This window comes from Amphiura filiformis, chromosome 7, assembly GCF_039555335.1.
Source record: "Amphiura filiformis chromosome 7, Afil_fr2py, whole genome shotgun sequence".
Lineage (NCBI taxonomy): Eukaryota > Metazoa > Echinodermata > Ophiuroidea > Amphilepidida > Amphiuridae > Amphiura > Amphiura filiformis.
Genome location: NC_092634.1, coordinates 46,115,017 through 46,128,397, shown reverse-complemented (window position 1 = coordinate 46,128,397; position 13,381 = coordinate 46,115,017). Strand labels below are relative to the sequence as shown.

General features: G+C 37.2%; 1 protein-coding gene and 1 long non-coding RNA gene across 2 annotated transcripts in view; both read left to right on the top strand.

The window, feature by feature from the left end:
- The window catches only part of LOC140157248 (uronyl 2-sulfotransferase-like), a 29,965-nt gene extending 18,980 nt beyond the window's left edge, over positions 1 to 10,985 (top strand). Inside the window, exons 5-8 of the mRNA XM_072180375.1 lie at positions 4,107 to 4,251; positions 5,660 to 5,757; positions 8,823 to 8,983; positions 10,604 to 10,985. Coding sequence (XP_072036476.1) covers positions 4,107 to 4,251; positions 5,660 to 5,757; positions 8,823 to 8,983; positions 10,604 to 10,794 — 595 coding nt within the window. The 3' untranslated portion in view covers positions 10,795 to 10,985. The remainder of the gene's footprint in view (positions 1 to 4,106; positions 4,252 to 5,659; positions 5,758 to 8,822; positions 8,984 to 10,603) is intronic.
- LOC140157252 (uncharacterized) overlaps positions 1 to 13,381 on the top strand; it is a 246,147-nt gene that overhangs the window by 223,799 nt on the left and 8,967 nt on the right. The window lies entirely within an intron of this gene.

Below are 13,381 nucleotides of genomic sequence, written 5' to 3'. Positions count from 1 at the left end.
ACAGTAAAAATCACGGAATTCTGGGTTTGCTCACAGAAATTTGAAAATGCCACAAAATAGTGACAGAAAAATTCACAGAATTCGGGGTTTGCTCACAGAAATTTGAAAATGCCACAAAATAGTGAAAAACTGTGCAAAATGTCTACCTTTTGTGTTGATTTGTAAAATGAAATAAAGAAAAGTGATCATTTAGCAGTAATCAACCATTTAAACAATATATTCTAGTATTAATTCTAGGCCTTCGATGCAAGACTCTGGCCATACAAAATGTACTACAATTAAGTTTAAGACAAAATACACTTTTAACGTTTGTTTTAACTTTTCAGTGCTTTATTGTGGAAAACGGAAAATCATGAAAAATCATCCAATTTATAACACAGATTTTAAAATTTGGTAACACAGAGAAATCATGGCTTTACCATAGACTTCGTATACAGAAACTACTGGAGTGTAATTGATATGATAGTAGCTAGCAGTTGCCATAATAATGTGTTGGACCATTAGGTGGATCTTATTTCAATTAGCGAGTCATTGGGTGAATCTGATAGATCCCATATCTGTCTGAGAGTTATGTGATAATATCCATGCATCATAATAATAAACTATAATACAGATATAATTGATATAAGTGTGATATACTTACCATGCTGACTCGAGTATAGCCCCACCCATCCCTTTTTATACTTACCGTGCTGACTCGAGTATAGCCCCACCCCTTTTAGGTGAAAATGTTTCAAAATTGAGGGGTGGGACTATACTTTTGTAAAACGTACATAACTCATTAACAGCAATAAATTAAGCAAGTTTGCAAAGTATACGATTTGTAGAATGCACTTTTGCAAGACATCAAGGTGTTAATTTTCAATAATATATTGATCTAGATAATAAAAATCGATTTTTAGGTTGCTTCGACCAACAATACCTCGTCTACCCTTAAATACAGATATAATTGACAGTGTTGTAGTCGAGTCCTCATCATCCGAGTCCGAGTCCTTGGTGTCCGAGTCCAAGTCCGAGTCCGAGTCCTTGCCAATTTCTGATGTCCGAGTCCCGAGTCCGAGCCCGAGTCCTCAATGTCCGAGTCCGAGTCCTTATGTATCAAATTCAAGCCCTGGGGTTTTGACCAATACTTTATCAACGTAGGCCTATTTTTAACCAGAATTTTAGTTCTATATTATTTTCTTGTAAATACATAATTTGTTAGTCACACCTTTCATGCCTAATATAGTTTTGGGGCTGTGCAATAATTATGCGGAGCCCGGGGAGGTGTGAAATTGCAAGAGATGCTTTTTAAGGGATTTTGGCGGCCATTTTGAAAAACGCCCTCTAGCGAGAGTTCCCCACATTTTTCGATGGGTCAGACCCCTCTGATTTTATTCAGCGTCCTCAAATCTATTAAAAAACACCTTCAAAACTTCTTGTACTCAAACCGAGAACAGGACTTCCATTCTGGACCCTACTATATCCCCTCTCGGCCTGCCAAAAATGGCTTGCCCCCCCCACTCCCGGCCTGCCAAAAAAATTTGCACCCCCTTTGCACATGCTATTTTTGAGGATCCCAATTTACATACCTTGGATATATGTTGCGAGTGCAGCGAGCAGGCAAATTTTCATTATGTAAGCGTTTCCGTACTGTTTTCTAAGCAATTTTAGAGTGTTTTATTTGAAAGGTGCCCCATGTGTCAAAATTGCTTGTTCCCCCCTCTCAGCTTGCCAAAAATTGCTTCCACCCTCCCTTTCGATCGGCCAAAAAATCTTGCCCCTAATTTTATCTTCCCCCAATGCTTATAACAGAGTATAATCAAAGACTCCCCCAACCCCAACTTATTAGGCTTGTGTTTTAAAGAGGCAAAAGATGCAATATGACAATCAAAATATGATGTCACTACCAAACACCAGGTGCCAAACGAAAGGGTGTTGGATCTGGCTGTAGGCCTATGCAGTATTATTCCGGGGGGGGGGGGCTAATCACTCACATGTAAAGGTGGTACGGGTAGGCTATGTGCGGCGGTCAAGGGTCCCTTTTTCATGCTCTCTGGCAGTTCCTTGAGACCCACAGTTTGCATCATGCTCCATGTCATTGAGCCTAACACTCTGAAAAGTGTAGCTCTTTAGCTCAAATTTGGAAACATTTTGAATTTGTTAGCTTTAAAGCCTATAATATGGCCCAATTTTAGTTCACAGACCTCCACAAAAATGTTGAAATTTCAGTTCATCAAGCCCCTATTTTGCCCATAAATTATTATTCATGTATATTCTAGACTTGCGCCTAACCAAGCAGTCATGCTGTTACAATGTCCGATTGGGCTTTCCGTAGATTGGACTTTCCGTACAAAACAAACGATTATGATTAAAATCCATTTAACCAATTAAAGATATAACTGAAAGCAATCTTGCTTTTTGGTTGTACTTTTATTTATAAACTGAATTTATTTGCATGTAAAATTACGTAAATTAATCATGTGATGTGATCATTGATCAAGCATAAGAAGAAGTTTACAATGAACGAAAATAAAAGACCTAAAAGACCCTATTTTGCTGGATTCGAAGAGGACTCAAGCCGAGTCCTTGGGGTCCGAGTCCGAGTCCAAGTCCTTAGCTTCCGAGTCCAAGTCCGAGTCCGAGTCCTTGAAAAAAGGACTCGAGTCCGAGTCCCGAGTCCTCCAACACTGATAATTGATATGAGTGTGATATATTATAAACCGTGCTGACTCGAGTATAGCCCCACCCCTTCTTATACTTACCGTGCTGACTCGAGTATAGCCCCACCCCTTTTTAGGTGAAAATGTTTCAAAATTGAGGGGTGGGACTATACTTGAATTAAACAATTAAAAGCTATATTAAATACAGATATACATGTAATAAGCCCAATCGGCATTGGAAGTTTGCAATGCATTGTAGGACAGTTTTTGCAGTTTTAGGACACTTTGTCCTTTGACCTTTCAGAAAATTCAGAAATATTGGGTTTTTGTACGTACAAAATATAATCTAAAATGTTTTACAATATTTAAAACAAATATGAAAAATATTTGTATTTTATAAATTAATTATTTGGTATTTTTAATGATCAAAATTATGACAATAATAAGAAAATTAATAATAATTACGTTAATTTTCCCGATATGTCAGAGGTCAAAGTGTCCCAAAACTGCTCTCAAAAACCGGAAGTTAGAATGGCGATTGGGCTTATTGATATGAGTGTGATATATTATAAACCGTGCTGACTCAAGTATAGTCCCACCCCTTTTTAGGTGAAAAGTTTTCAAAATTGAGGGATGGAACTATACTTGAATTTTAAAAAATTAGGTCATTTATTTTTTTGGTTTTGGAGTATCTCTGGACCTAGAGCTAAATGCTAAAATCATTCATGGTTGACTTACAACAATAACATTTGTTTTGTGTTTTTAATTTGCAAAGTGATAATTTATGTTCACGTCATACACATTAAAGATTTCAAAATGAATACAAATTCAATGTATTTTAAAATCATTAATAGATAGAGTATGACATGAACACAAATTATCACTGCATATTAAAAACACAAACATTTTGTTGTTGTTGTTTTCGTTGTTGTTGTTGTTGTATTGTAAGTAAGTTGATATTGTACTTTTATTGCCAGTTTGTTCCAACTGATGATTGAGCTATGTTTTATTTGGCAGAACAGGATAATATTTTTTTTTAAATCCTAAAAATTAGTGCTGTATTTTTCTGGAATCAGGAGTAAGCATTGGGCTATTCCATTTAAAATCCACACTACCCCTGTGGAAGATTTAGCTAAAGTCGTCCACAAGATTTAGCCTTCCACAGAGTGAGTATGACTTTCAAATAGAATAGACAGTTGGGTAACTTCCATTTGAAATACTCACTCCAGTTGTGGCAGATAATATAGGTAAAGCCATAATACAGGGGGAGTATGGGTTTCAAAATGATTATCCCTGACCAATTACATTTGAATAACATAATCCCCCTGTGGAAGATATTTCCAAAATCTTCCACAGGGGTAGTGTGGATTTTAACTGGAATGGCCCATTTCACATACATGTAGTACTGCTTTTAAAAATAAAAACTGTTTTAATTAATAATGTAACCATTTTGTTTTCTTGTAGTTACGGCGGCAAACCCCCTGTGTACATCAACATAATACGAGATCCTTTTGCTAGGATGGTATCACAGTACTATTTTAAAAGGTTTGGAGATGGAAAACAAACTGAGAAGAATAGGTTCAGTGGACCAGAAGAAGAAAGGTACCAGGTAAAAACAATGATTTTTAATCAGTTATCTTAGGCCAAAAATAAAAAAGGTTTGTCTCAAAGCTCGCGCGCGCATTTGTAAATTCGTGAGATTTGGAAAAAAAGAAATGCAGAATTTTTTTTTATTTCAAAATTTTTTTTTTTTTTAGTTTTTCTGGAAAACTTCGGCGAAAATCATATTTTTTTCTCCAAATACCATGAAAAAGTCGGGAATAAAAAAAATTGCATTTCGTGATTTGTTTTCAAACCACTCGTGAGCTTTGAGACAAACCATTATTTTTTTGGCCTTACTAGAGGTCGCCGGTTCAAATCTTGCTTCAACTAAATTTTCTTTGCTCCCTTCTTCATTTAATATCGTAGAATTCCTTCTACAAGCATATATGCCTTTTTTGATGAAAGAGACAAAAGGCAAATACCCTCCATAAAAAGTCAGCCGCCTGTATCAGTAATATAGTTGCGCAAACTCCAAATAATGTTTTTGTGGAGAGTGTCTGCCTGTTGTCTCTTCCGGTTGAAAAAACCCTTGTTTAAAGGCATAATAATTATGCAGTCAGGTCCGTAGGAGGGAGGGTGTAGAAAAATTGTAGTATACAAATATTGAATGTTTATGAGTACAATGGTAAGAATATTTTCATGAGGTGAAATATGGACTGTTCCATTGAACGAGGCTTTGCCGAGTTGAATGGAACGGTTCATACTTAACCAAATGAAAAACTTCTTTCCATTAAACGAATAAAAACATTCAACATTTGTTTTGTATAACTCATATAAAAAAAAAATTTCTTCCACTTAATTTTAAAAATCACCAGAAAAACAAAAGAAATTAAAAAGTATTACAAACTGTATTAATTTCAGAGGCGACACCAATACCTAGAATTGGCGAGTCGGGGTAGTCTCCATGCGCTCCGCTCGTGTCTGTCAGCGTTGCCATGTTAGCTGCGCGTGAGTGCAATGAAAAAAGTACTGTGCAATGCACGGGCGCGGAATGCAATTAGTCTTTTTCTATAAATAGCAAGAATAATCAATAGTAATTGACCAATCAAATGATAAGAATCTTTGTATGAGTTATGTAATAGTAAATATGGTAATTTGGTAGCTCATTTGTATAAATTTGCCTAAATTTCCTTCATTCTTTCATCTGTCTGAGGTTGCAAGTATAATTCTCAGAACTGGAAAGGAGTTCAGTAATGTGACTTGGTGGGGGGGGGGGTGGCAATTGGTAGTCTTCATATTCCACTAGTTTGTTCTAATTTGGACTTTCTTGGGTACATTTTAACATTTTCCACCTGAAAAATGGACTTTTTGTCGAATTACTATGGCTCAGATGTCAGTGACCTCTTGAGAAGAAGAACAACACTTTAGATATGTTACATAATGATTTCTGTATATTTTTCTCATTTCTTTAACAGACTTTTGATGAGTGCGTATTAAAACAGAAGGCTGAGTGTACAGGCAAGAAAGCATTTTACATTGTGCCGTTTTTCTGTGGCCAACATAAATACTGCAGGTAAGCTACCAAGATTGCAGGACTCGGACATAATAGTAGAATCGAATAAAGAAGTACTCACTGTGGATGTTTCAAAGTCTAGCAGACTTCTTTCTTAACACTATTGTTGTTGTGACAATCTTCTGTTTACTGCAGATGATACTGGTTGCTCAGCAATGCGGTTTGCCAGTTAGTTTTGCTAGAAGATCATCAAATGCGTAACTAAGATTGTATTGCCCCTCATCTCTGTTCATGATATTGTCTTGTTTGCTGATCGGTATTGCTTCCTTTATCCAACGTTTGTATCTGTCAGCTTCATTGCCTACCATCTTAGCCTCCTCCTAGTCTATGATATGATCTTTCTCCATGAGGTGATCAGTGATGGCCGAATTATTAAGGGCTCATATTGAAATTCCCTTACACAGGAAGGTGTGCGCCATCCTGCAGCTTTCCTGTGCTAGCCTTCTTTTGCTAAAATCCTGGGCAGGGTGTATCACTGATGCATATAATCCATCCGTTTTATGACCAAGCTTTCCTTAGCGAGGGGAATCCTGCCTTCTTTCTGTGTGAAAACGTGGTAGGGTATTTCAATATGAGCCTTAACCTTTGATTGAGATGCATTTCTGATAGCTGGAGTTCTTACTGTTGTCCCTGATCTTCTTGCAAAATGAACTGGCAACCACATTGCTGAGCAACCAACCAGTATCATCTGCAGTAAACAAATAGCCTGCACGCCATGGTCACTCTTTCTGAGAATTGGATGTAGGTAAGAGACATGTCTCAGAAGCTTGTTGTCTATTAGTAAGTAGGCTACGAGATGCTTATAATTAAAGACAGAGATAAAAACAATTTATCGCGTCTGATGTCACTGTCAATTACGATCCTTGATTGGTTTACACAGGTTAATTAGCCCATAAAAGGAAGACCGATCTATCTGGTGCTGATCGGAGAAAAGGAATAGCAGCAAATGGCGAAAAATTACGTACTTTTGCAAGGCAAAAAGCAGCTTTTCTAGGCATTGTCGACATGGTGCCTTCACCAAAGAAAGTTTCCTACTATAAAGACCTAACTTTTGAGATGGTTTGCATGTCGAAAGGTGCAAAATTAGGCGCCCGGTTATAAATCCGCGTTCAGCAAGTCATCATCACGACACTTGTAAACAAACCGTGCTCGAGTTTGATTGACAGGTGACGTCAGACGCGATAAATTGTCTTTATCTTTGTCTTTCATTATAGTGGTCGCCATATAGAACTCCTTCATACAATGCATTGGTATCTTCTGTTGGTCAGAAGACATAATGGATAGTGCAGATCTTGTCTTTTCATCAATCTTCATCCGTGACATGGATAGCTGATTGTCTGCCTTGGTGTACTCAACTGTGAGCAGGTGTTTTTCTGCTTTGTCTTTCAGCACTAGGCTCTTATTAATGAAGCAACCCATTGTCAATATCAGCAGCTCACACATAGCATCACGCAACAAATGATTTTGTAGCCCTTCTGTGTGGAATTCTCTGGAAAATTGGCTCTACAGATACAAGAAAAGCCAATTGGGCTAGGAATGCTTTCTGTTGCTTTCTCCTGCATATTCTCCTGTATCTCTCATTTTTCTCCTGGGCTTTCACTGTCCTTTCCTGTGCAGCTAGCTTGGGCAATTCTTGAAGGAGGAAGTACTGCTTGATTGCTTGCCACTTCTTAACTATTCTGTCTAGTGCAGGAATGAGTGTAATTAAGTGTATGAATATGTCATCATCCAGCTGAAGATCAATCAACATGTTGATATAATCATTTCTGCAAGATCGGGAGCTCTTCAACCAATGGCAAAGGTCTATAGCTAGTTCCTCAGCTGCCTCTCCAAATGCCTTAAGCCCAACATGTGTGTTACATGGAATGGACATCATGAGCCCAGTGAGTCCTTCTTCTTGGAGTGTTGCATTGATTGTACTCTATATAATTTTGTTGGCATTTGGTCCATCTGATGACAAGCTTATTAATGCTGAAAGAGGTAACTGATAGTCTGGAGGGGTGTGAGGGTTCTGATTAAAATCTGAATTCAGACTTTTTGATCTTGATTTTGATCTCTTTTTCTGCACTTCCGCTGCACAAAAGTATAGGAACTTTCCAAATTTCAAGTTTTTCAGACTTTTTTGTCTGTGGTCACTCTCACCCCTGAGTCTGATTCTTGAAGAGTTTTCATAATTTCCTTGGCAACATCACACCCCCTGGCATGTGCAAAGAATATTGTCTGTAGGAATCTAACACTGATCTTATTTCTCTCTTCTGACCAATAGCGGACAAGTAGGTCACACTGCTTTTGACCTTGGGCATTGCATGTCTCATCAAATTGAATGGTGTATCCAATAATAAAGCCTATCCAATAATTCAGTTTATAATAAATTGACAGACAGCATCCCTGTATTTCTGCTTCTGAATCATTATACAAACACTGTGTAAATGTAGTTACACATTTCTTATTTCATACTTACCTTAAGGTTGAAATCAAAACTCGACCGTCGGTTGACTGGCGGTTACCAGCAGTTGAACCATGTCCCATTGTTTAGAACAATCAGTTGCCCCCCTGTTGCCCCCGAAAAAACCCAAAATGACGAAAATTTCCACTTTTTGCAGTAATTTTGCGCAAAATTTGTTGATTTTGTTGATTTTGCCCCCCCTGAAATTCACTTTGCCCCCTAATGCCCCCCTGAAAAAAATTCCTGGCCCCGCCACTGAAAACAATCGAAACCGACTTCAACCGGACGGACCGGCGGTCAAGTTTTGTTGATTTCATTCCTTACCTGCTAATATTTGGAGAATAAAAGGATTTTCTCTTTTTCGTGTCATAATTGCATGATTCGGCCCTTCGCAAGCAAGCAAGCTTGACCACGCTTAGCAATTTTGACTGTGTGCATCGTTTTGATTTGCAACTTTTGAAAATGCACCAACTTTCATATACTGGTATCAATCTTTGTCAATTTAGAGTCAAATTGCAGCTAACAAGATTCTACACACAACCTTTCTTTATTTGAGGCGTTTATTATAATTATGTGCATGAACTACACCATCATTTTCTTATTCCTGTTGTTGTTTAAGGATCCCATCTAAGTTGGCCCTGGACCAAGCTATTAGAAATGTAGAAAAGGAATATTTATTTGTAGGCATCCTGGAAGAACTTGAGGACTCATTGAGTGTGTTAGATAGACTGCTGCCATCAATGTTTAAAGGTGCCTTGGAGCATTATCTACATCCTGTTGGTAAGTGGCCTTAAAGGTGCATGAATATATAATTTGGTTCACCTTAAGCTTGGTAATGACGTATATATGCATATTTCGCTGGCTGCAGTATCAAATCCTGCAAGTAAAGATAATCGCAAAGTGTGTACATGCACGCGTACGAGAGCGGTTGCCAGCACCCTTGTGACGCAATCACAGAAAAGCATTGACGTCACTACCGAACTTGAAGCGAACCAATGGATAGACCACAAATTTTATCATATTGTGTTTATGACTGGGCTTGTACAGGTCAGGAAGTTCCGAATAACAGTAGTGTGTCTTTTTTCCCAATCTTTGTCTCCCTTACGTATACGTAGGCTGAACTAAATGTTTTCTTGACTTTTTGACTCAAACTAAGATTGAGATGCACAAAAGTTACATTCTGAACCCTCTCCACAGGTGTCAGCTGCAGACAACAACCAAAAAAGAAAAAAAAGGCGTGGTGATTTATAGTGCGCTATGCACAGGCACAACACCTAGACGTTGATCCACAAGCCTCAGCACACTTTACAGGTTGTCGCTGACCACTATGGCCCACATCATTCCATAAACCATTTTAAAATGTCAAAATTGTACATTTGAATGACCATATTTGGAATCAGCATGAAAAATGCATTAAAATGCAGTGTGATCTACAAGCTAAAAGCCAAGTTTCGTCAGACCGGAGATGTCAAAGACAGACCCAAAAAACAACGGCTGCAGAAGCCCGGGACATCAGACTGGCAGTACTTCAAAGCCATTTTTAATGAAACAGTGTGATATTCCTTACTCATGTTTACTGATGCTGATGGCGCAGACTTGGCACATTTTGTTTGAGACCTTGTCTTTCAAAGACAGTTACTCAACCCGCCGATTATGAGCTGATCAAACTATAGTGGCCATTCCTCCAGCTAGCTTGTCCATGTGATTGGTCCTTTAGCGATCTAGGTATTTGTCTATGGTTGTTAAGGCTACAGGGTTAAGGGTACATAGTTTGTTTTTTATCATTATTATTTTTTATTTAAAATTTGTGGGAGAGTAACTATCAGTATGTGTCACAAAATGTTAAGGTAATTTCAAGGTCATTTGAGGTTAAAGTCATATTGTAACATTTGCTAAGGAGGAGGATGCCCTCAATATTTGTCAAAATTCTGTTTTTTACACAATTGTACTGTACTTTGTTAAACTAACATCCCCTGCAAAAATCAAGGCTTTAGGTGCTGTAGTTTTGTCAAAATTTGAGATTTTGAATAAAATGCAGGAACCGTCGTTTTATTATTACGATGGAAATATTAGTCGAATGCGTACGTACACGGCGTGCGGGATAGTACATACACATCAAATGCCTGTGCCGTAGCACAACCGACAAAGTGATACGCATTGGCGACATCTGTGTTTTGTTTGCTTTACCTCAGTTGTCCGGCTCAAACTTAAAAGGGTCATATCAGACAGTAAAGCTAACATTTTATGGAAAAGAAATACTGATCTTTTTTTTATGGAAATGTTACGACATTAACAGCTTTAACTAACTCGCCAGGGGATTATCTGCAGTTAGATCATTAATGATGTAAATTAATGAAGTTTTTTTATGTAGAAATTTCAATATTTTTATCTTTCTAACAGGGGAAGATACTAACCTGGACAGGTCCAGAACAACAACTCTCCACAAGAAGAAACCATCTCCTGAAGTTGAAAAGATTATGAAAGCAGAAATGCTAATTGAATACCAGTTCTATGACTATGTCAGAAATAAGTTTCATAAGACCAGAGAGGCACTAGGTATTACACCGTACACATCTAGGCCATCTTCATGACACATTGGAAAAGTTTTAGAAGACGGAAATTGAAGCATTAGTCTGACTGTGTATGCGTGATTTGAGCTGTAAGCTTTCCGCTTGGTGCACATAGTGGGACTTTTGAAAGAGAAGCTTTCTTTACGGATATGACAAGAGTGAACTGATGATTAGCAGTTTTACAGGTAATCTGATGACTTTGTCAAATTTTATGCAAAAGGGGAAAGATGTGGTGATATCTGATTTAGGCTATTACGTTTGGCAACTCACTCACATCGTTCGGGCTGGCAACCCGTTCCAAGATGGCAGCGCCCTGTGTGAATAAATGTTGATTATTGCTACGTAGATTGCAAGTGTTATGAATCACTTATTTGCCTCCGAACCCCAGCGTAAGAATAAGACATATCAACGAAGTAAGTTAAATCACACTGATGTGTGATAGGATAACAAGGCACTTCAGAGACATGGAATTTGACCTCTTGTATAGATGAAAATTGGAGCCGGACTTCCAGCACAAAAGTGAAAATTCAACTCCATTTTCATTTGATGTGTGTCAAGCCTGTGTCATACAGTGTCTGTATGCTCTTTCTGATTATCTCTTTGTTATAGTGTAAAAAGAACTAGATCACACGATGCTACGCTGCCTGACCAGCGATTGAGGTGCCGATGTGATGACGACATGATTCAATTTTCCAATCAGAACCCTGCTGAAGAACTATGCTGAAAACTATAATCACTCTCATGTAGCATAGCATTGTTTTCAATGGTGTACACCACTGAAATAAAAATAGGTTACTTGCGATTACTTAGTATGATATGGATATTGCTCTTTCTTACTAGGAGCAGGGTTGGCGATTTTTTTGAATTAAAAAAAAAATCAAAAAAATCAATTTATTTGATTTAAATCGGATTTTTTTGATTTTGAATCGATTTAAAAAAAAAAAATTTATCCCAAGAACTGCTATACCCCATGATAAAGTCTAAAGAGACCAGTGGAATGCTAGACATATGCATAATCCTATCAGGTATTTACAAAAAATCAAAACATGTTTTCAGATGTGAAAATTTCAAAGAAAAAATTTGGTAAAATCATGGGAAAAAACCTGTTGAATTCTGCACCTTGAAAATGATTTTTTAGCAATAGATAAAATGACATCATAGAGGTATTTAATTGTATCCAAAAGGTGTAGAAACATTACAAATGAAGTAAAACAAGCAATTCAAGATAGAAATTTACTTAAATTTATCAAAAACGGTAAAAACTGAAAAAGTTGATTTAAATCAGTGATTTAAAAAAAAATCATTTGATTTAAATCGTGATTTAAATCAATTGATTTAAATCGCGCCAACCCTGACTAGGAGTCAAATATTTATTAACTTTTTTTGATTTTATGATTTTAATCAATTCTATTTAAAGCAATGAGTACGAACCTCAGTCATGTTCAAGGGTAGCATAACATTTTTAGGCCTTTTATACAGGGTGGTTTTTAGACCTTATACAGGGTGGTTCAAAAAAGAACAAAATCATTAAGTATCAAGTATAGACTTTTCTAGCCTTTCTGGCAAAAAATGTAAGGACCAAATCATAAGAAGAATGTTTTTATAACTACCCTGTACTACTTCATGAGCAATATGTAGTTCTGTCTATAGATATGAATTATGGTGCTATATTTGTAATTGTTATTTACTTAATTTCAAACTATGCAATGTTAAAATTTGTGTATTACATGTCCTGCCTCTTGGTAAATATCTGTGTCAATGTGTATGTTGATTGCAACCACTTTTGTTCAGAATACTCTATTTACCAGTACAGGTCATTGGACACAACAGTAACACTGATATAGTATAATAATACGCACCAGGTAGCCAATGGTTCTTATTGTGAAATAGTGAGGGCCTGTATTACAGTATTCTATGGACTAAATAAGTGAACTAAAGAGCTCTGCTCAGTCCACTCAGTGACATATAATGCACTATGCAAGTACGTTCCCCAACCCTCTATCCCGGGGAATGTGGGAAAGTGATGGGGCCTGTAATTTTTGTTCTGACTATAATCAAATTAAGTATTTCTTGGCCAAACTGGAACATGTGTGTTGCGTCCATGTAGTGTACTAAGCGTGTACGCAGTGTAAGGCGTGTGTATACTTTCTGTATTCGCATGTGTTTATCGCGGAGCCACTAGTGTTCACAGTGTTCCAGTTTGGCCAATACTTAATTCTTAATTTAAGAAATACTTAATTTTAAGAAATACTTAATTTGATTATAATTACATTTAAGTTGATTGAGCACATCAACAGGACAGGTTTAATCCCTATGTAATCCCAGCTTACAATCGCTACCAGTGCCCCACATTTCCCAGGATAGGTGGTTGAGGAAGTGGGTAAGGAATGCGTACATCATAGCTTCAAAAGGTATCCCTCTCTTTATGAGCTCTATGGCCCCGTCCAGCCAATAGGCCAACCAAAGAATAAAGAGGAAGCTGTACTGAAATGCAATGTGATTGTTTTCACCAATTTTGTAATGTGTGCTTTCAGGCAAAAATTCTTAATTTGTAACTATAGTATTTCTTACAATTTAAACAAAACATGTTTTGATTGAAGATGATCAA